Source organism: Ciconia boyciana, chromosome 2 (genome assembly GCF_034638445.1).
Source record: "Ciconia boyciana chromosome 2, ASM3463844v1, whole genome shotgun sequence".
Classification (NCBI taxonomy): Eukaryota; Metazoa; Chordata; class Aves; order Ciconiiformes; family Ciconiidae; genus Ciconia; species Ciconia boyciana.
The window spans coordinates 109373637-109397927 of record NC_132935.1 but is presented as its reverse complement, the minus strand read 5'-3'; the positions used below and the strand labels follow the sequence as shown (position 1 = coordinate 109397927).

At 39.9% G+C, this 24291-nt stretch overlaps 1 protein-coding gene across 8 annotated transcripts in view; it reads right to left on the bottom strand.

The window, feature by feature from the left end:
• ATP9B (ATPase phospholipid transporting 9B (putative)) overlaps positions 1–19828 on the bottom strand; it is a 174885-nt gene extending 155057 nt beyond the window's left edge. For 7 of the 8 annotated variants that reach the window (XR_012041096.1, XM_072853466.1, XM_072853469.1 and 4 more), the window contains exons 1-2: positions 19713–19828; positions 3764–3937 (exon numbers count right to left, since the gene is read on the bottom strand). Coding sequence is in view for 7 of the 8 variants with exons in the window: in XM_072853466.1 (XP_072709567.1) it covers positions 3764–3937; positions 19713–19807 (269 nt within the window). In the remaining variant the exon portion in view is untranslated. Of the gene's footprint in view, positions 1–3763; positions 3938–5013; positions 5055–19712 lie in introns of all 8 variants that reach the window. The other variant, XM_072853472.1, reaches the window with a different exon arrangement.
• Between the last annotated feature and the right edge of the window lie 4463 nt (positions 19829–24291).

Below are 24291 nucleotides of genomic sequence, written 5' to 3'. Positions count from 1 at the left end.
AGTAGTTCTGCAAAGAAAACATACTGTAATTATTGTACTCAACAGGTAGCTTCAGTAATCAGGCCAAAAGCAACACAGTGGTCATGTCATTCTTAAAAGATCAGCATTTTCCCATGCTTCTGCATAACAAATGTGTTGCAGATTAATTGAAAGCGTACAGGCCATCTTAGAGCCCAAATTAATCCGAGCATTTGATATCCCCTTCACTTCATATGGAAATGCCATTCAATGGCACCATTTTCATAGGGACAAAGTGGGTTTTGATAACAAGTGGAATGTAAATCTCATGAGAAAGAAATCAATCCATCCCAAAGAACTCCAGAGTATTGATCTATGTGCATTATAATTTCACAAGCTTGAAGAGAATTTGTAAGTTAAAGGAGAAATGATTACAGCCACAAAACACCTGCTATATCACAAAGTTTTCTTTTAACTGTGCTATGAAAGCAAGAAATAAGCAGTTTCTGAAGTTAAAAGTTATACTGGTTGAATTAAGTCTTCAGTTTGTTCAAAATCAAAGACAACATTTGATTTAATTATGATTTTTTTCTTGCAGATGTAAAAACTGTTTAAAGAGCTGCAGATTTGCAAATAAAGTTCACGCCATTCAGTTCCAATCAACAAGTCTATTGTCTAAACAGAAGTTAAAAGCTGAATACAGGATTTTTACAAAATCAATTTTAATGTACAGTGAACTTTGTCAAACCTTCCATATTTGCTCCTGCCAAAAGGGCAAAAGTTTTTCAACTAAACCGTAAGTTTGTGATGTAGCAACAAAAAACTATAGAATATAAAATTCTAAAGCTGCAAAGGAAGAGATGGAAAACTTCCTCTCACAAAAATGAGATTAATCCTAACAATGCAAGACAGACAAAAAAAACCTAGTGGGTATAGGGGGTTTTGTTTGTTTGCAACAAGTAAGGTGATTTTGAACACAAACACAAGACTTTCACTGAGAACCCAAAAGAAATCAGGGGCCCCCCAAGCTTGGCTCCAGACAAATGGCTAGTCTTTTATTGTGTTCATCTTTCTGTCACAGCTTTGAAAAATTTACAATTTAGTTTAAAGCACAAAAGGAAATTCTGGATGTGGAAGCTGAGATTTCAACCTCACCCAGTCTCACACCTGAGATACTAATTTCCATAAAAGCAGGGTGAAATTCTAAATTCTGTTCAACTGAACAGGTTTCAAACTGCTACGTTATATTTAATCTCACATTACACTTAAAAGAATGCAGTTTGCCTTCTGGAAATAACTTTCAGTTGTTTGCATAACATGTATAATCCACCGTCAACACACATGAAAATTGTTTTTTCACATGTTCCTCTCCATTTCAAGTGTGAAGGCATCAACACCCAATTCTATCCCAAACTGATACTTTACACCACGTAAAAACAGTGAAACTCATTCTACTACACAGTGTAAGTAATAACTGTATGTATGACAATACAGTAGCCTCCAGGTTTCCTGCATGATCTTCTGCATGATCCTAGGCAACTTTATGAACTGCAAATAGGCATTTCAAAAACTCTAGTATTCTGTGGGCCCCAGCAAAGATTCATAAATTTTTATTATAATGAGAAACCATCAAAAAGAATAACTTAATACCGGCTTCACATCCCTGACTTTTATCAATAACAAAGCCTCAGTGGTGCTCTCAGCCCAGAAGAAACCTCCCTATCACCACAACAGGTATTTACATACTCACTCAGAAGTGCTCACCCAAGCTGAGGTTTTTATCCAGCCTGACTGGACCAGTAGATAAGATAGGATTCACCCTCCTTCCAGTTAATTTTCCCCACCTCATCTAAGCAGATGTCTGCACCCTTCTTGTGGGAGTATTCTCTGCCTGCTGATATCCTACTGAAATTTCAACCTTCTGCTAGGATCTGGTGGCTTTTTCTTTTAAATAGAGATTTTATTTTTTCCATGAAAAATGAAAATTATCTGCTATGATGTTCTGTTACAGAAAACATTGATGTGATTAAAATGCCTCTAGGTATAAATACAAAACTGAATGGACTCTTTATTGTATCCAAATTCAGTTGAGGAAATCAGTAAAGCAGAAGTCATACTCCTCCAGAGCCCCTTTCTTAGTGAGGGCTTTTCTTTTTACACACCTACATTAGCAGTAAAATATGTATAAGATGTAGCAAAATAATGAATCCATAATGCAATTTCCTTGCTCTTTTAATTCTCAAAAATCCATCACAAATATGGCTCAAGTATTTTAATTAATAAGTTCTAATAAGTTTGAAAGTTTCTAGGCTTGAGCTCCACTTAAAGCTGAGATGTACCTATCAGTTTTAAAAAGCAAGCAAGAACATGAAACTTTGCAATCCTCAGCACTAAGGACACTTTCTTGTGACATTCTCTTCCGATTGTTAATTAGTTTCAACAAACTCATCTTGCAATTGCCTGCCTCTATCCAAACACTGTAAATTCTCTGTCAGGGCAACTACAGGGTGCAGTCTTTACTGGTCTACCTGTTTTCACGAAACTTACAGGAATGTAATCGCAGTAACCAATACTCACTAATACTTAAAAGAGCTGAACTCACCTACAGTATATTGTTTGAAAGGTATCTCAATCTTAAGATACATCCAAAAGATTAACAACCTCTTTAAACATTTAAAAATGTTTAAAAACTAAAATGGTAGTTCTGTAAACAGAAACATCACTTCCAAAAATCATTTACATATACAAATGCTGCTTCTGTAAACTTTGCTACCTTACTTCCTTCCTGCTACTTTCCAAACACTTATTCCCTATAAGAAAATTAATAATCCATGAGTTTTTGTTAAATCATTACAGAAAAAAAGAAATCAACACAGGTTGTATTTTTCCGCAAATAGTAAAGCTGTATAACAAAATATTTCAAAACTGAAGGTGCACAAATACAGCTTTGCTTAGGTAAAACAACAGTATCAGGCCTCTTGGAATTTATTAAGTACCATGAAAACCACCTGTGAAGACTTCTAGCTAAATCAATTCTAAAATCATACGCCAGTAAAAGCATTCATCATTTAAGTTCACTGAAAACGCTCCACTCACTTCACTTGACCAATTCTCAGATTTTATCATTCAAGATAAAAGACCCCCATCACTCTTAATTATCCTAATAGCAATTTCTGTGTTTAGAAATTTGCTAGCAATTAATCAGAAAGTTACTATTCGAAGGCAACCGCACACAGCAGAGTTTAGTACAAAAAGTTTCTAAATAAGAACCAAATCACAAGAGCTAATTCCAGCTGTAATTCACTCCAAGGCCACCAGTTACATGTATTCCTTAACCTTTAAAGTTGAAGTGTTAACTAATCATTAGTTCATTAATTTGCTTTTTCTTTTCAGCAACATCAATAAAATTCATATATTATCAACTTCACGCACTAATGTCCTCGAAAGTAAAAGAAAGTTTTAACCTCTCTACCCTGATGTGGTTTTGAATAGAAGTGAGGACTAGGCTTATATGCCATATTATGGACCTCAGACTAGCACAAGTTTAGTACATGATCTCTCTTAAAAGCCTCTCTTTTTCTTGCAAATCAGCAAAGCAGACAGAAGTACACAGCAGCAGCTCTTTAGAACTTTTTTTATTAATGGCTAGTCATGTCCTAGTAGGGAAAATGCAGGCAAAGCAATCAAAAGGTGCATAACAAGCAAAATATTGTGTTCCCGTACTCTGTACCTATCACACAATACACAGTTACTATTTACTTAATTCATTTAATAGTTAAATAAAAAGTACTGGTATGCCACAAACCTAGTGCAAAGGAACTTCCAGCCACCACAGATAAACCATTCTAAGCCTCTTCTTCTCTGAGAAATTCTGGCTCTTGGTAGAGTATGGTAATCACTCTCATCGTTTTCAAAGCCTTCTTCTGACATCATTAGTGGCATTTCATCCAAATGAGAGGACTCATCTTCCACTTGGTACCTGGCAAAATGAAATAAAAACACTAAACAAATAGCCAATACATCATTTTTTATTACCAGGAATCTCCTAAAGTAACAAGTTAATTTTTGCCATATGGAATTTTATTAGAGAGATATTTTCATCTAAACATCTCATGTATTTGTGCTAACACATCAACAAGAAATTCTGGTTTGAGTTAAAAATGTGTAATACAGCAAAAATGGCCTGCAATCAATCATTGTCAATCATAGTATAAATCATTCTAGGGAAATTCTTCTTTCTTATATAATTTGTATATACAGAGCTGAAACTTCATACTTTTCAAAGGATTCTTTGTAAGATTTCACTAAACAGAATTTTTTTGGCAAAGTTTATAGCAGATGCAAATGACTGAGTTTTCATGGAAGTACAGACTTTAAATTTCCACTGAGCTTCTTCAACTCGCTTTCCTCATGTCCATTCCTGTGTGCGCAGGCCTCTATTTAAGTCACACTTTCTACCCAACTCATGAGTATCTTAGTTTTAATTACTAAAACATTATAGTTACTTTTATAATCCTACACAAAAAACATTCAGTGAGTCAAAACAGATTTGCCTGTGGGACCTATGGAAACATCACTAAGCTAACAATGGTCCTTTCCTCTCCAGAAATCACTTCAAGTTTACAATTCTAGAAGGCTTTTTATGCCAAGACAAAACACTGGAATATTCGAGAAGAAAATTCCCCTAAGTGCATGTAAACCAAGTAACTTATTCAGTTCATATTTTTATACCATTGGGAAGATTACTGAAAGAAACTGCACTATTACTCAGGTTTCCTTTCACAGACTATTAAAAGGACTAATAAGGATATTAATTAGAAGAAAAATTTAAAAGGAATTAAACATTATAGTCAAGCAAAGATCATCTACTTGTATGCAATAACAATGGTAGTTAAGCAGTCTTTAAATAGGAACAGCTGATGAAAAAGTATCTGACTAGAATAAATCAAAAGATGTTCTGCATATGTATTTTTAAAATTTCTCAAATACTTTACAGTTCGGAAGACTAGTAGACTATCATCAATCTATTCTTTGTGTAATATGCAATTTAGCTACCTTGAAATCATTCTTGCACTGTGAGTAGTGAAGAGTAATTCCTAGAGCTCAGGAAAAAAAAAAAAAAAAAAACAAGAAAAAGGATTAAGTCACAAAAAAATATGAGTGTTTGGCACAGAATCAGTACATTTTATTTTTATGAATTTGTATTGTATAGTCCTCTCTTACAATGTGCGTCCCAGGACTGTCCCACTTTCCCCACAGCAACCTAAAAACACTCTCTATAAAAACAGTAATTAACAAAACCAAAAATCCATTCCCTTTATGTGAGAGAGCAGCTGGAGTGTGTGGAGCTCTGCCTGGGGATGGATGAGGAGCCAACTGAGAGCTTCTAGGTTAGGATTAAAGAGAGAACAGGTAAAGGTGACATTATAGTGGGTGTCCGCTACAGACCGCCTGAACAGGAAGAACAAGCAGATAAGGCCCTTTACAGACAAGACAGGAGCAGCCTCACGTTTGCAAGCCCTGGTCTTCATGGGGGACTTCCACCACCCTGATATCTGCTGGGGGGACAACACAAAAGTACATAAGCAATCCTGCAGGGTCCTGCAGTGCTTTGACAACTTCTTCCTCCAAGTAATTAGAGCAGGCAACAAGGAGAGGTGCTCTGCTAGACCTCATGCTCACCAAGCAAGGAGGGGCTCACTGGGGATGTGAAGGTCAAACACAGCCTTGGCTGCAGTGACCATGAGATGGTGGAGTTCAGGATCCTGAGGGCAGGGAGGACGGTGGCAACCAAGCTCACAACACTGGACTTCAGGAGAACACATTTGGCCTTTTCAAGAACTGCTTGGAAGAGTCCCATGGGATAAGGCCTTGGAGGGAAGAGGGGCCCAAAAAAAGCTGGTTAATATTCAAGGATCAGCTCCTCCAAGCTCGAGAGTTCCATCCCAATGAACAGGATGTCGGGCAAAAATGCCAAGAGGCCTGACTGGATGAACAAGGAGCTCCTGTCCAAACTCAGACACAAAAAGGACCCGCACAGAGGGTAGAAGTAAGGATGGGAGGTAGAAGTATTCCTGGGAGGAATACAAAAATATTGTTCAAGCATCCAGGGTCAAAGCTAGGAAAGCTATAGCCCAAACAGAATTGAATCTGGCCAGGGATGTCAAAGACAAGAAGTCTGTAGTACATAGGTGACAAAAGGAGGACTAGGGAAAACACGGGCTTGTTGCTGAATGAGATGGGGGACCTGGTTACACAGGATACGGAAAAGGCTGAGGTACTGAATGCCTTCTTTGCTTCAGTCTTTACTAGCAAGACTGGCTTTCAGGAGTCCCAGGTGTCAGAGAGCAGGGGGAAAGGCTGAAGCAAGGAAAATGAGGATAAGGTCAAGGAACACTTAAGCAAACTGGATATATATAAGCCTACGGGCCCTGATGGGATGCACCAATGAGTGCTGGGGGAGATGGCAGATGTCATTGCAAGGCCACTTTCAATAATATTTGATCAATCATGGCAACTGGGAGAAGTGACTGAAGACTGGAGGAAAGCAAATGCTACTCCTATCTTCAGGAAGGGCAAGCAGGAGGACCCAGGGAACTACAAGCCTGTCAGCCTCACCATGATCCCTGGGAAGGTGATGAAGCAGCTCATCCCGGAAACCATTTCCAGGTACACAAAGGACAAGAAAATCATCAGGAGTAGCCAGCATGGTTTCACGAAGGGGAAGTCAGGCTTGACCAACTTGATAACTTCTACAATGAAATAACTGGCCTGGTAGATGAGGGGAGAGCAGTGGATAGTGTCTACTTGGACTTCAGTAAGGTCTTTGATACTGTCTCCCATAAAATCCTCATAGACAAGCTGTTGATGCAGGGGCTGGATGAGCAGACAGCAAGGTGGACTGAAAACTGGCTGAATGGCCAGGCCCAGAGGGTGGTGATCAGTGGCGCAAAGTCTAGTTGGAGGCCAGTAACTAGCCATGTATCCATACTGGGATATCCACTAGCCAGGGATCCATACTGGGTCCAGTCCTGTTTAACATCTTCATTAGTGATCTAGAGGATGGAGCAGAGGTCCTCAGCAAGTTTGCAGATGACACAAACCTAGAAGGAGTGTCTGATAGGCCAGAGGGTCGTGCTGCCATCCAGCGCAAACTTGACAGGCTGGAGAAATAGGTTGCCAGGAACCTCAGGAAGCTCAGCAAGGAGAAGTACAATGTCCTGCACCTGGTGAGGAACAACCCCACACACCAGTATATGCTGGGGGCTACCCAGCTGGAAAGGAGCTTGGCAGAAAAGAACCTGGGGATCCTGGTGGACACCAGGTTGAACATAAGCCAGCGACGTGCCCTTGCCGCAAAGAAAGCTACTGGTATCCTGGGCTGTGTTAGGCAAAGTATTGCCAGCAGGTCAAGGGAGAAGACCCTTCGCCTCTGATCAGCAAGGGGTCTCCTCGCTGTTGAGGAGCACTGGTGAGGCCACACACTAGATTCTTGTGCCCAGTACTGGGCTCCTCAGTACAAGAGACATGGACATACTGGAGAGTCCAATGAAGGGCCATGGAGGTGATTAGGGGACTGGAGCATCTCTCCTATGAGGAAAGGCTGAGAGAGCTAGGACTGCTCAGCCTGGAGAAGATAAGGCATGGGCAGAATCTTATTAACATCTATAAATACCTGAAGGGAGGTTGCAAAGACGACTGAGCCAGGCTGTCTTCAGTAGTGCCCAGTCACAGGATGAGAGGCAATGGGTACAAACTGAAACACAGGAGGTGCTGTCTGAACACCAGGAAACACTTTTTTACCATAAGGATGACTGAGCACTGGCAAGGGTTGCCCAGGGAGGTTGCGGCATCTCTATCCTTGGAGTTTAAACACTGTCTGGATGTGATCCTGGGCAACCAGCTCTAAGTGGCCTGGCTTGAGCAGGGGGTAGTTCTGCTGACAAAGAACAGCACCCCAAGCAGTATTCAAAATCTTGATAGACAAACGCAATATTTTTAAAACAAAGTAACATTACAAACACTAGGACTAAGCATGAAAAAGCACCATCACTGGATTTGCATTTTCTCAACTTACTGTATATTTAATACAAAAATCTGAAACCATTTCCTTTTCCCCTAGACTTTCTGTGTTGTGTCCTGTTGTATACAGGAATATATTAAAGCAGTTATTAACCTTTTTAGATGCCAGAAGGGGGGGGGGGGGGGGGGGGGATTGTATTGTTGTATTAGATTTCTATTGAAAAAGTACACCACATACTTTATACCGGCCATGTAATAAATTGGTACCAACACAGTTAAGAAGGAAGATCTAATAAGGAAGGAGAGGAAAAAAAAACCACAACAAACCCACTATTGGTTAACCAGTCATTAGCTAGACACTTCCTCTTTTGGCTGGCAGGTGATGCCCTTATTTCTGCATCTCCTTTGAATCACTTGGTATGGGACATCATTAAGGGATGTTAACAATTTGTTCAGACCAGACTAGAAAATAATGCATAACTAGGAACAATAATAAACACACACCCCCCATCCCCCCCAGCTGCAAGTCAACTGAGTATTGGAACCTTAGGCATGTTACACCTTGTGAAGAAAAAACTTCATCTGTTTCACATGATGCAAAAGCACAACCACACTGCAGAACACACAACAAAAGTTTCAAACTAAAGAACTGCATAAATTTGTTAAAAGTTATGAGTTCCCAGAAAGTTAGTTATGTGAAAATATGGCATGGAAAATGCTTTCAGAATTATTAAGACCAGTATCCACTTCAGAAAAAAAAAAAGGGGGGGAAAAACTTTAAAACAAACATGAAAAACTTGATCTTCACAATGTTGTTTGCAAAAAGCTGCATCTGATGTTTAGTTTAATATGGCAATCTGGCAATACGTTTTCCATTCCCGTTGCTATCAATCATCATTACTTTACTTAAAGACATTACTTTACACTAAGACTTCCAGTAAGACAGGCCTGTGTTTGAACGGATTCACATTCAATACTTTTATAATCTCTCCTAGTTAAATTTGCAAATTACGTTATCACAGTTTTAACGTAGAGCTTTCCATTGCATTGTGTTTTGCTTTTAGACATCCGAACAATTAATAGTGTATTTGTAACACCATCCAGTGAAATCACAATCTGCTAGCTGTACCGGAGTATACAGTAAGACATTGCAAAGTAACAGATCCCTTTTACTTCTGTGCAAAGTTAACAAGTGTCTGATTCAGACAATAATATCCTTTATATACTAAGGTAACACAGCAAACATGGTTAAAGTCCCTCTTGAAGGAACATGCTAATGCAAGAGAATTATGGGAGAGAGACTTGGCTGAGAAAGAGAGACATGGACAATATTTAAATCTACTCTTGTAAATGTGGTAATATTTGCAGAGTACATGGATGTCCTAATCATAATTTCTTTAAGGTTTTTTTGCCATTATATTATAAACAAGTATTTTTCCACAATCAGTATCTAGGTTTGCACTTTTAAACATGGAGCTTCACCAAGTAGTGAAGATAATGAGTATAAGCACCATCATGTTCAGTAATCCTGACTTCAAAATACAGCCTCTGAACTGGCAAGCAATTTATTCTGTTTCAAAAGCAATTTTGCTATTGTGTTGGAAAATTGTACTTCAGTATTTAAAAACAATAAGATAATGAATAATGGATTTTTCATAACTAGGATGAGGACGAAAATCTTTATGTCTTTGTTACCTAGTATTTTTCTGCACTTAATTACTTGAAGTGCTGATTTTCCTTGAGTGACAAATCAATTAAGTATAATCCTAGAAACTTTTATTAAAATAGGGAAGCACTGAAAGCAACATGAATAAAGAAGCCAGAGTGAAGACATCAAAACTCTCAGCATGAGTGCTACTAAATCAGGTATGAAGACAACTATCCGGACAAAAATATGGTTTCCTAAGAAAAAAGGAACATTAATATTAAACAACTTTCAACAAAATCTGACTACTATTAGGAATATCATTTAACAGATTTAAGTGGAAGGAAACCATGTACAATAAATACTTTTAAATGAGATTGATATAAACATCTGCTGTGAAAATGCCCCCTCAAGTCACCTGTACCTACATCATTCCACTTTGACGGCTGTCTGCCAGAGTAGATGTGGCTGCAGAGTTCCATGGGTGCCATAACTGGTAATGGAAACCATGTTAATTCATTTAAATCTAATCTGGCTACCTATTTAGATCTGTAATTATTTCTGTATTTTCTGCCAGCTTTTCATTGTTCTAAAAGAGCAACATTCAAGGGTGCAGCAGGAAGGTGCAAGGGACAGGGCAATCACAACTGCATGCTTTTCTGGTTTTACTCACTTGACAAATGCAGAAGCAGTATCTAGAATGGATCTTTCTATCTGCCTGCTTAAAAGACCCAGGTAGGATAGAAGTACTGTGTCAGATACTGCATAAATACTGCTTCCTTGTCGCCTATCACTTGTGCTATATACCATAATTCACAAGAAGGAAAAACAAAGCTGATGTCTTAAAGCAGTATTTCTCAAACCCAGTGAGGGAAGAAAAAGGAATGTGTGGCCATGAGTCTACACAGGAATTGGACATAGGAGATGTCTGTGGGATACAGAGTAGCACGGAAGAAAGGCAGCACTGGAGAAAGTTCCAGCTGAGCATCTGAGTAGAAAAGCTGAGAAAGACCAGTTACTGGCAGCTGAGCTACCACTGCTTGTCACTATGACCATGTCCCATCCCCTTCATTATTAGGGCTAATAATGAAGAAAGGGACAGGCATATTTATATAAAAGAGCAAGAATTGTTTCTTAAAGGACAAACCACCAAAGCAGCAACTGCTGTAGGCTGCCTGTATCACCGACGTAACTGTTCAGATCCTGTCCTGTGACAAAAAAAAATCCCAGGAAACTCTGCAGAGCAGCAGGAAAATTTTTATTAAGAAATGTATGTTCACCCATAACCATGCTTATAAGTATACAACAATTGCTTTGTTAGAAGCTACCTGAGAAAAATCAAATTACATATACTTATTTTTTTCAAATATTCTTCTGCATTTCTAAAGATTGGAAATTACTTTTTCCCTCTAATTTCAAACACCCTATGCTTTACACAGCAGTAAATTCAGTTAAACTACACAGCAATTGTGTTGTTCCTAGATTACAAAAGAAGTGGAAAAAGGAAGAATCTTCTACAGGGTGCATGAAATTTAAAGAATTTCCTTTAACCTCTTCCTCCAAAACACAGAAAAGCTATTTCAGAAGCTTTTAGAATTGATTAGAGCTTGCCACTATTTGTCCCTATTTAGCTTTAGTTGTGCCTCTAATGCAAGTGCAGCCCTAATCAGTATTACTCTGAATCCATGTCCTGGCCTAAAAAAATAAATACACACACACAAAATAATGCTATTACAAATTTATATGCGTTATCAGGGACAGGTGTGTCAGCGATCTCTACATGGAAGACAACACTAACTACAGTATTCCAACAGTTAAAAAAAAAAAAATTTGGACAGCTTTTAAGGAAGCCGAAGATTTGTAGAGCTGAATATTTATACCCAGTTTCAATAGTTAACTTTGCTTTTGTGTCCTTGCATAACAGGATCTTTAAAAACATATTACAACACTTCCATCATGGTGCATGTTTATCCATTGGACAATAAAATAGTCAAAAGGAAAAAGTACTTCTACTGTAAGGAGGCAGGTTTATTACTGAGTGTGTCACTGAGATGAATAATATTTACTGCAATAAGACCAAATAAATCAAGTTGCCCCCAGCCTTTTACAAATGATGCAGAGAGATATTCTGGAAAAAACACAAGACAGCATTTTTGATCAGCTACTACAATAAAAAGAAAAAAAAAGCTGGTGTCTTCTGCCATGCAGAACTAAGGGAAAAAGCCTTACATCTGTTGACATAAAGGTCTAAAAGCAGACTACATAGTTATTACCAAGGCAGCTCCCTTTCATCAGCAGCTTATCAAAAAATGCTTAAATCACAGATGCTAAAACTACAGGTTCCACCAGACACTTACATAAAGCAAATATTCTGAATGCTATTTGCCTTCTCTCTCTCCTAGCTCACACTTTCTTACCAGAGCTGTATACAGATGAAGCAAATTCAGAAGATCTGCATAATGAAGACTTCATTAAAAAAGGCACCTTTCCTTATTCCCCTTTGCTTACCTCGCAAAGCGCTACGCATATCCTAATGTAAGATCTTTTTCAACCCATGACAAGATGAGTGAGTCTCTGTATTTAACAAATAGGTACCAGAAATACCTAAATACACAGCAGGACCTGAGGAAACATCATCTACATTCACCAGAACCCTATTTTTAATTAGTACGGTACATCATTGATCACAACAACAGCATTTTATCACTGTCACTGGGTATTGTTATTGACATTGTAGCCCAATCAATTGTTTTCTCTTCCTGTTCTTAGCAATCTAAATGCCTGCCCAAGCAACACAAATTACTGTATTTAGATACTACAGATACAAACCAGGAAGGCATGCAAATTTAGGGCAAAAATAATAGCTTAAACATGAACAACCTTAGAAATACATTTACACAGTTTATTCTACTGCACACGCAGTCACATGTGCTCATTGCAAAAGACAGCATCATCTGCAATAGTAATCTGAAGTTCTCAAACATTTTTTTGCCTAATGATTAAAATGCTTCAGATCAGGATAATTACTCCAAGAATAATCATGCTAAAGATTATGACTGTCTATAAACCTATCTTGGTGTGAAAGAGTATTACCAGTGCAGAAAAAAACCATAAGGACAACTTTTTCCAAATATAAAGTTCTAAGTAATGCTGAGTCAAAGAACTGCAATTAATTACTAAAATCACTTAAAGTTCCTAAGTCATCAGAATTTATGTCTGCAGACAAAGTATTACAAACTATTTCTCAGGTATGACACCAATGAAAATGTCATTGTACATAAAAATATTTTACAGTTAATACTGTGAGCATCTCTATATGCATGTAATATGGTTACCTGCATCATTAAATCAAAGATTGCTCTGAAAAGCAAAAGCCACAGAAACTAAAATAACAATGACAACACACACTGCTTAAAAGCTCTGAAAACATTAACATAAGGCAAGGCCATTTTTCAAAAGTTACATATCAAACTGGGACCTTTGTCCCAGGCAAAAATCTCAGAATCTGCACCCATCTTAAATCAGGTGCCAGTCCCAACAAGCAGTATTAACCTATGAATAAAGTCTTCAGCAAACAAAGCAACACGCAATCCAGAAATGTGAATATGTGAACAACAGGCATAGAACATACATTGAGAAGAAAGTTAAAAAAAAAATTCACTGCTAACTTCTTTTTCTAAAAACTAGTAGTACTTCATAACTTGAGAGAGTCTTGAAAACATAGACCCAAGCACTGTTATACAAATACAACATCCCAAGTACCAAGGTGCCATGCAAACAACCCTGTTGGACAAATCAGAATTAAGGGATGGCATCTCAGATTCAGCCTAAAAATTACTCAGTGACATAGTTACAAACAACAATAGTGAATCTCTGTCCAAAACCACAATTCAGGAAAGGCTAGTGACAAAGGAGAGTAGGTCCTGCAAGACAGCGACATCAATTTTTATTTTTTTTTAATGAAAAGAAAAGAAGTTTTGCTTTGCAAAAGAGACAAACACTTTGAATTTCAGGTGAAGCCAGTAAAAAAAGGCGGGGGGCAATAATTCTTCTGTAAAAAGAGCAAAAGGATATACATGATCAATCTACTTTGTAAGAATGGCATAACAGTACAGACAATTCTAACAACAATTCTACAGAGATTTCTTTGCACCACATTTGACCTTTCCTCTTTATGCTAAAACAAAAGATAGAGGTGTATTTGAATGAACATTTGAATATATCAGCATAACATACAGCTGTGTATTTTAATACATTCTCATTTCCAATACACTTCAACATCTATATATCAGTAGCTGTAACGTAAAACACTCATCAGGAATATCACTTTTGGTTGTTCAGAGTTCATGACACTTCTAGCAAGTATTGGCTGAACCTGTAACATTTGTAATTTTTGGTATCACAGTAACAACCAATACATCTCACTTTGAGTTGCTACCTCCAGCAAAGAAAATTGTCCTACAGAGAAGTGGGCTAGACTAATCTGTCATGGTGCATCCACTTAGTTGCCAGTTCTGTATGCATGTCACATAGGAGGGGAGAAAAAAAAAGACCCACACAAGACAGGGGCTCTGATTTAAACAAAGCACCATAGGAACCAGGATGATGTTATGAGCTTTCTCCACGAGCAAGTGCAAGTGTGCCAGTGCACATGCAGACAATAAACAAGCAGTACCCACCCCTGCACACTCTCACTGTTGCTTAACTTTTAGGAGTTTCTGTGACCATATCCTGAGTAGTAGGATGAATAGCATTAACAATGCTATTTCTACAAAAAAGTAACATAAACATTTACAGTTTATGTTCCTGGACTAATCTATTGCTTCTGGTCAAGCAACAGATGTTTGAAGAAGTTACTGTCACTTTGTAACAGCAGTTTTAAAACATGAATGTTCAAAAGTAAATTCAGTCCCATCTTCAGAATACTTTATTACAGAATCTATATTAAAATTCAAATTAATGTCAATATTGTCAACCCTTCAGATTCATCTGTCATTTTCAAACTCATTTTCAGGATTAAATATGTGGAGCCATTCAATTAACAGGTGTGTGGGGAAGAGCAGCAGATTAAAATGAAACCTGTAAAACTCTGCCCAAATATTTTAAGAACTTTTGTTCTAAACACTCAGAAGTACCCAGGGAAAAGGATTCATAGGAACTAGCAACATTTTAGGAAAACTGCAAGAAATAGCAAGTGTCACTGCATACAACCTATGCAACAGGTAAACTTTATTTGGTTTTTTTTTAACAATTATGGACATTTTGCAAGGCTTTCCAGACCCACAGTTATAGCAAAATAAGTTATGAGCTTTCTGTAAATACCATTCTACAAGAGATGTTAGCTCCTATTAGCTCTGATTGTTACATGGTCTCAATAAATAACATTGAGTTATTTGGGGGAGTTTTTATTCTTAATTGTTACACTTAAAATATCAAAAACCTGGCATATAATTTGCCACTAGAATATGAAGAATAACATCTGAACTATGAAAAGCACACTGTAGTTCAGAACTAGAACACGCACATCTAAAAAACAACTGAAAGTGGGCACCAGATATCCAAGTATTTTAACAAAGCTCACTTCAGACAATGTCAGAAATTAAAGAAATCACAGAATTACTGTACATGCATCTAGTATTACCTGTTGGCATTTGTGTGTGTCTATTTTTTGGTGGTTCACTGTGAAACCTAGCCAAACACCTTGACAAATCATAACCAGAAGGACTACAAGATTGCTGGGAACAGCTTTCATTTAAATGAAAAGCATTAGAACAGTAATACTATATTAAATCATCTTACTTTCTATGTAATATGAAAATTTGTTTGACATTTTAAGTATCAGTGAAGTATGTGAATTCTCAGTGAACTTTGAGTTCTGCAAACTTCTATTTTGCCTGGAATAGATTTTTTTTTTTCTATTATACATACTTCACATGAAATAAGCTACAATCCACTAGTTGTTAAGCAACAAGTAACCTGCGTTTATCTGGACAAAGAACACATTATCCTATTATTTTGTTCTTTTTTCCTTCTCATGTAATTTTCTTTTTCACTAATGACATAAAAGAATGAGAATTCAAAAATAACAGTATAGCAGGTTGCCTTAAAACAGAGTTGCTCTATCAGTGAGCAAACTGCAGAGACAAGCAACAGCAGCTGATCTCTTCCACAACTTGCCCTACTGCAATCACATAACATATCTAGTGTGGTCATTCTAAGTACACTACTGTGACCCATACTATAAGTCATCATGCAAGAAGATTCATCCCAGTGAGTGAGCGTTTTTCATGACATCACTTTTGTGAATACCTGGAGTGCAACTGAGTTTATGTAATATTGGACACAGCTAGTAAGGCCTGATTTTTTAGTACCAGCTCAGGAGTCCCAACACCTCACACCTTAGCCCTATTAGGCCAAATACAAGCATACGCTGACAGCAGCAAGTGCAGGACACCTGAACAAACCAGGTATTTTGCTTATGGATAAATGAGGGTTGACTACTGTTTAATTCCTTATCAGCTTCAAAATTCCACCAGGCTTGTTTTCCTTCCATTGACCTCACATGACAACACAGGCACAGCACAGTTAACTTTCTTCCTGTGTTTAGCTGTTGATTACTCTGGGGCTGACGATGACAAATACAAGTCTAACATATGAGAACAAGCGTGTTAAGTCTCCCTGCACATTTAAGGTGATCCTGGATGTTCTCTTTTCCCTTCACAATGTAAACAACAAGAGGCAGCTGTTCTTCTTGTAGATAACAACCTTCGTACTAAAGGACAAAGTGCTGAAACAAGTGATGAATCAATCACCTCTTTTTCCCCAAGCTTTCTACAACTATTCAAGTTGAATATATTAAACAATACCAAGGTTTTTTTAGATGAATTTGAAGATGAACAATCTTTTACTTCAAGATAAATTTCCCTACTTTCTAACAGTAGCACACACACGTTCCTCTGTCCATCCAAGGTAGGGGAAAATGGCAGAAGATATAAAACCTGAATTTCTACTGCAAAAGTAGTAAGTTGCCCTTAAACATCAGAAATAAAAGCAGAACAGGATGCATGTGTTCACTGAACCATAGGTAACATTTAATATGTATTTTTAATTATTTTTTTTTAAACAGGCCTTAACATATACAAAGTGAATATATACAATATATTAATCTTGTCATGTTTATATATCAAGTACATCCTGGGACTTTTCATGGTTCTTAACTGGCTACAATTTTATACAGAAGCGTACAATCTCAGGCGCGTACCAAAGTTTCTTTATGTGTGTGGGAAAAACATGTTCCAGCTTTAAAATACGTGCTATCAGTCTGTCAAAATAATCTCAAAAGCACAAAGCACATTAGGGACAAAAACTGAATGAGAAAGTCTTTGTCCTCACTGCAAAGCAAACTACAGCAACACTGGCAAAGACTCCTATAGACTGCTTAGCTCAAGCAAAAGAAGTCCTCCTACAAATTAGCTTTGAGGCTACTAAAGGTTAGCAACTGATGAGTTGTATTAACTGATGTTGCACAGTAGCCGGGCAATCAATTTGAGTTAAAAACACCACCACACTGAAGTTAAGGATCTGTGTATAAGACTTTCAAAAGACTGTAAATCCTTCACTGAAGAAATAAATCACAGCAACTCAAAGACTCTTGAGGGCCCAGAAACCACAGTACTGGACTAAACCTGAGACACCAACTCTCTTATATTTTGATCGGTGTTTGTTTCTAGACATCTTCGGAAGTATGACTTATACCATTCTAGGCAAAATCTGCATATATATATGCATGCGATAACTTTCTGCATATCAGAAACCTCAGTGACTTCACTTCAACACTCATAAGTATCTGCAACATCAGGACCTTTGCTGCAGTTTCCACAGGAATGCAACGCTTCTTCAAAGTCTGTGCTGAAGATAAAGATAGGAAAAGCAGGAATAAATCATTCCTAAAGACATAGGAGCTGTAGTTCAATTACAAGCTTAGAGTCATAAGACTTATGAGTTGTAGTTCAACTATCTGCACTGCCATACTTCCTCTCTGACTTTACACAAGACACCCGTGGCAGAATCTACACAAGCATTCCCATGCTTTTGTTACAGGTCCATAGCACACCTTCCAAAGTACACAACAGGTGCTCTCACAAATCCAGGGCATGGTATTCTTGAAGGAGAATGACCAACCTACTCAACTCACCTTAAGAAAAATATAAAGAATTAAAGTGATTGAAGAGGTTGGTATATGTATTCTAATTCTCAGAGCTCAAAAGAGCAATTTATTTAATCATGTGATCAAAATAAATAAATGTAATAAATATGCCTGACAACTTTTAAAGGTTTTATAAACCTACAAGTAGTTGAACAAAAGTAATGAAAATAAGAGATAATCATTTGTGTGGAGGATCAGTAAGTTAAATACATATCACCTGCACTTGAGAAGTACATAGATTACGAAAGACCATAACTCTGAAAATGTAATCTAAACCAGAAGGAATTTAATGCACAATCTTTGGAGGGTGATGTTGATCAAACAAGACAGAGCAGGAGAAACAGATCTATAATGAATCAGTACTGCCCTGCTAGATCTTACAGTTTGCCAAATCTGCTTATAAAGCCAGTTTTAAACGGTTTGTATAAGTAACTGTAATTACTGCCTGCAAACATACATTCAATAAATCTGTGTATCTACCTGAACTCAACCCATCATATCTATAGCATTTTTCAAATCACCAAAACACTCCTGGGTAATCACCTGATACCTTTCATGGTCTGGACTAAGTTTTTGCCGACATAATCCTCCCCTTTCCCTTTTTCTTCCAAAGCACAACACCTACTAAGAAGCTTAGAGATTCCAGAAAGAGCTTCCCCTGCTCCAATTCTCTGAGGAACAGGGATGAAGGTAACACTGTCCTACCTCAAAACAGAGGACAAACCTACTACAAATTGTCAGACATTCAACTATTAGCATGATGGGGAAAACTACTACTATGGCAGGCTGTCCTACAAGCTCATGAATGTTCATAAAAAATATTTTTATCTAGTTTAACAATCAAGACAACATAATTTAAACCTAACTTATTTTGCACAGTTTTAAACTACCTTTTCTGTTACTTATTCCATTCGGGCAAAGAAGTAAATACATTTTATTCACAAAACAGACTTATTGCTGTATTTGAATTAAGACAACAGCACCAACTATTCTGTTTTTAGAAAGTCCATTTACTTCAGATCCTACAACTGCTCTCTCCAGTCCTTGTGTCCACAACCAGCATTCTACAAAAACCAAGGGAAGAGAAAAAACCCTCAAACAACTAACTATAATCATATTCTCTACTGTAAGAGTGCTCTCCAATGGACATACCAAAATTATGGAGCAAAGTTTCTCCTTGCTCACAACAGTATACCTAGAAATTATTCAGAATAATGGGAAGCAAAGAAACATTCAATCTTTGCCTGAAAACTTAATTTGATGGCAGACCTTTAACCTGGCTTCTTCAAATTGCTTAACCCCCAATATAGGACTTTTCAAGAAACTGGGAGTTATTTCGATTCTTACATTCCAGAACGTTTTTCGTGCTAATACACAGTAACTACCTCACGGCATATTTACTAACGACGTCCAAATACGCCACACAACGTGGGCATCCCGCTCGCAAGTAAACTACTGGCAAGGGACCCGAGTTGCGCGGAGTTGCAGGCGGCGCCCCGTGGGGCCGGGGGAGCGAAGGCCGCACCTGTGGGCGCGGGGCCAGCGCCGGGAGCGGCAGGGCCGAGGACGCCCTGCGCATCCTCCCGCGGGGCCCTGCAGCACCACCCACCGCCACCACAGCCTGTCCCGGCCCCATGCCCCGCCGCCGGGCGAAGGGAAGAGCGGGACGCGCTCCCCCACGGGGGCCGAGGGGGACGGCCAAGACCGTGGAGGCCTGGAAGAGCCAGGGGCTGCCGACACCCCCCTTCCCGCCCTCCCCACGGACCGGGCAGGCGGTCCCAGAGCCCCGCAGGGCCACGGGGCTGGGCGAGGGGCACACACCGCCTCGCCCGCCGTTAGAGATGCGGGGGGCCGAAGAGGGGGGAGAAGCCCTGCCCGTACCTGTTGTGCCTCTGCGCCGTGGCGGCGCTGGCGTAATAGGCCGCTCTCCGCTGGCTGCTGCGCGGCACCGGGTGCAGCGGGATCTGGTCCGCCATCTTGGGGGCGCCCCCCTCCGCCTCGCGCGCCCGCCCGCCCGTCCGCTCCCGCTCCCCCCCCTCCCCCTCCTCCTCCCGCCCCGCCCGGCACCGCTTCGCCTCGGCCCCACCGCCCGGAGGTGCGGCCGGGACCCCTGACGTCACGGCCACCTCCAGCTGACGCCAGGAGGAAGGAAGCGCCAGCGGGGCGGGGCCTCGGGATAAACAAGGAGGCGGGGCCCCGCGGAGGCGGCAGGGCGGGAGCGCGCGGGCGGCCGGCCGGCCACGGTGGGGGGCCGGGCCGGGCCGGGCCGGGCCGGGCCGGGCCGGGCCGGGCCGGGCCGGGCCGTGGCCGTGGCCGTGGCCGTGGCCGTGGCCGACGGAGGGGGGCGGGGGGCGGCTGGTGGCCGTTGGAACGCGCTTTGTGCTTGTGCTCGGGGCTTCTCCGAGCCTTCGTTAAGGTGGGTGAAGTTTAATTTTTCAGCTTCTGAAGTACCACACGGGTGAGCCAGGAAGAGGAAGAGCCAGAGGCTGTGCGGGTGGAATCCTCAGAGGGACACGGGCATTTCACAGGAACCCGAGAGTTCAGGGCTTGAAAAGGAATTGCAGGAGACAGACGCAAAAGTGGTCGTCCTCAACTAGCTTGCAGATGCCTGCTGTTTTTTAAGTTGATCTAGGTAGGCTCCCCTTCCATCTCTTGGATGGCAAGGACTACCTGTCACCGCTAGCGAATGTCAGCAAATACTCACGTGATCGACAAGAACAAATAAAAGCACTGTGAATTGATAATGATTGTTTCCTGCCATGAAACAAGAGACAGTTTTTGTGAGCCAGATTGTATTGCCACATGGAGATGCAAATGCTGTATGTCAGGGATGATGAACCAGTCTATGGGACCTCACAAGGGAAAGATCAATACAGTAGTCACCACAGAATAAGAACTGGTTTGGAAGATAGATGTGTTCATAGACCTAGTGTAGCATGTTATCCCTCGATATTCCTCTGAAATCAGATGCTGTGGGTAGCAAAAGGCCTAACACCATCACAAATGCGGAAGACTATCCACAAAAGGAGAAAAAAGGAAAATATATTTCTTTCTCAATGTCTATTCAAGGTAGAAGAAACATCCAATAAAAAATTAAAAGGATCTACCAGGAAAAATTTTCATTCAAAGAGATTTCCACCAAAAGAAGACAACAAAATATGTCCAAAGTGCAGAACACAAGATTAATTGAAAGATACGTGGCAAAAGCTTTTCTTGATAATTTTTGCTTCTCTTCAATAATGTAAGTTGCTGGGGTCACCTTTCCAACAGAAGATTTCAGATTTCTTAGCAATAGTACAGTAGGAAGCCAAGTTTCACTGTCTAGTTGTACAGCAGTCATGTACAGCAGGCACAAAATGCCTTAAACTTACTAATTTCAAAATATGGTGAAATGAAAAAAGGTTTCACAAATGACTGGGCTTACACAAGAAGATAATGAGGCCAAGATCTTTGCCAATGAATTGCTGATTATGCAAATTACTCAAGCCAAAGGTGCCAGTAGGATGCCACCTTCAGCCTTCTAGAACATGGGCTTTTTTCCTTTTATTGTTCTGAAGACACTATGTGGCAGAAAGATATTCATGGTACAGGCGAAACCTTTGGTCTGCTGGATTGTGACATGAAGTGTGCGGTGTGGTAATGGCAGCACTGGCAACCAAGTACAACAAATGGGTGAAAGAGTTGCACTCAGAATCATAGAACCATAGAACAGCCCATGCTGGAAGGGACTTTAACGATCATCTGGTCCAACCTTTCATGGGAAACAGAGCCTAGATGAGATTATCTAGCACCCTGTCCAATCGCATCTTGAAAACCTCCAGTGATGGGGACTCCACCACGTCCCTGGGGAGGTTGTTCCAGTGATTGGTTGTTCTCACTGTAAAAAATTCCTTTCTTACATAGAGATGAAACCTCTCCCAGTGCAACTTGCACCCATTGTTGCATGTCTTTTCCATGTGTCTCCCTGTCATGAGAGAGCCTCCATCTTTGTAGTCACCTTTTAGGTACTGGGACACTGTGGTGAGGTTGCCCCAAGCCTTCTCTTCTCCAAGGAGAAAAGACCTCCTCAGTCTTTCCTCATAGGGCAGGTTCTCCAGCCTTTTGATCATCTTTGTGGCCCTCCTTTGGACCCTATCCAGTCTGTCAGTGTCTTCCTTGAATTGTGGAGACCAGAACTGGACACAGCGCCTGACAAGTGGTGATGCCACACCTGGACTACTGTGTCTACTCACCAATGCTAGTCAAGGAGCAATGGTTTTAAACTAAGGGAGTACAGATTTAGACTGAATTTAAGAAAGAAATTTTTTACAATGAGGGTCGTGAGGCACCGGAACAGGTTGCCCAGAGAGGTAGTGGAGGCCCCATCCCTGGAAACATTCAAGGTCAGGTTGGATGGGGCTCTGAGCAACCTGATCTAGTTGATGTCCCTGCTCTTGCAGGGGGGTTGGACTAGATGACCTGTAAAGGTCCCTTCCAATCCAAAGCATTCTATGATTCTATGATTCTAAGTTGCTCTTACAACCCAGACATTTCAGACTGAAATGTTGCTGTACCTAAGAACGTACCTTCTACCTTAGAATGAGGGGGAAAGGTCAGTACTGAGTCACCACAATATGCAGTGTACGCTGAAGTATGCTCCTATCTGCTGGAGTCATGAAGATCATGAAGCACTGGCAATGCTTAAGATAGCTTGCCAAGTGCAAATTTCTAAGCAGTATTTTGACTTTAGGCACATTATCTGGTTATTGAATTCACCAATAGACACAGAACACTCGAAGCTGAACCAGGAAAGCGGGAACAACAGTTATATAGGAGGCACAAGGCCCATATGGGACTAAAAGGGAAAAATACCTCTGCTGGGCATGTGGCAAGACTTCGCTGGGTATTTGAAGGGTTGCACTCAGAAATGCCAAAAAGGGGGAAGAGACTTATTTAGCTTTGTAACTGTGATAATCATTATAAAGTTGATGGTAGTACAGCAATAGAATCATAGAATAAATAATTTAGGTTGGAAGGGATGCCCAGATGTCATCTAGACCAAGCCACTGCTCCAAGACATCAGGTTTGATACTAGGATGTTCAGGGCCATGTGCAGTGGAGTATTGAACACCTCCAAGGACAGCACAGTGTTTCCACAGCTTCTCTGGGCTACCTGTTGCAGTGTTTATTTTGTGATAAACAAATTGCTAATAAGTAATCAGAATTTCCCGTGTGACAACTTGTTTCTGTTGCTTCTCATCCGATAACCATGCACCTCTGAGAAAAGTCTAGTTCTGTGTTCTCTGTATCATCCCATTACGTAGTTGTATTCAGCCACAGTTTCCTCTTAGCCTTTTCTGCTCCAAGCTGATCAGGCTGAGCTCTTGGCCTCTCCTTATACATCATGTTCTCCAGCCCCCTGACCATCTTGGTCACCCTTGCATAGACTCACTCCAGAATGACAGCGTCCTTTTATAATGAAAAGACCAAAACTGGACACGGTAGTCCAGATACGGTCTTACAAGTGCCAAACAGAGGGGAAGGATCACTTCCCTTCTTGTACCTGCTGGCTACCCATTTACTAATACTTCCCGGAGTGTGGGTGGCTGCCTCTGCTGCAAGGGCACGTTGCTGTGTCATGTGCAGCGTAGTAGGTTATGGTGTGGTACTGCCTGCCTCCTGCCTGCTCTGCAATGATGGCTGTACTTTATTTGTTTGAATAATCAAACACAACCCTGAAAAATTTCAGCATAACAATTATGCCAGTCCTAGGTGCTTTCATGGCCCTTGTTATTACAATTCTGCGCATCTCACAACTTTACAATTTTAACTTTAATATTAACAGCTCTATATTCAGAATCCTCATATGGCTAATTAAGTTACTGCAGTTCACTGAGGCCAAGAGAATTAAAGTGATTTCTTTGAGTTTACTATTTGATTCAAACCTGTGGCAGAGCAGTTTTTGAACAGAACAGAAATCACCTAATTCACAAGTTAGCTGCCTAAGACCAATCTTCTTGTCTCTGCAGAACTTTGGTTCTGGTTTTTTTGTTATATTTCTGGTTATTTACCAGATTATTTGGCCTGTAACTATCTCTAATGTTAGTCAGTTATGTGTACATGTTTGTAAATTCCGTATATATAGACAAATACATGATCTAGCATATATAATAAAAGGTTTTTTATTGGCAGACTTGTAAATGCCCCAGCATGGGACAATCATTAGGAACCACAAATGCCTTTAGAGTCTTGATTCCTTACTGAGTCTCATGTATTCTGTAAATCATTATTTTATTTATGACTACTTCAAGGTTTTAAAAGATAAATACTTCACTATTACCTGTGCGCAGAGAGGCTTTGAACCAGAAAGCCTTCTAAGAAGAGGAACATGACAGTTTTTTAATAAATCAAGGGCCAAGAGAATGACAAAATGGAATACTTGCCATTTTAAATGCATGCAGTTTTGTTTACTTCAAATATA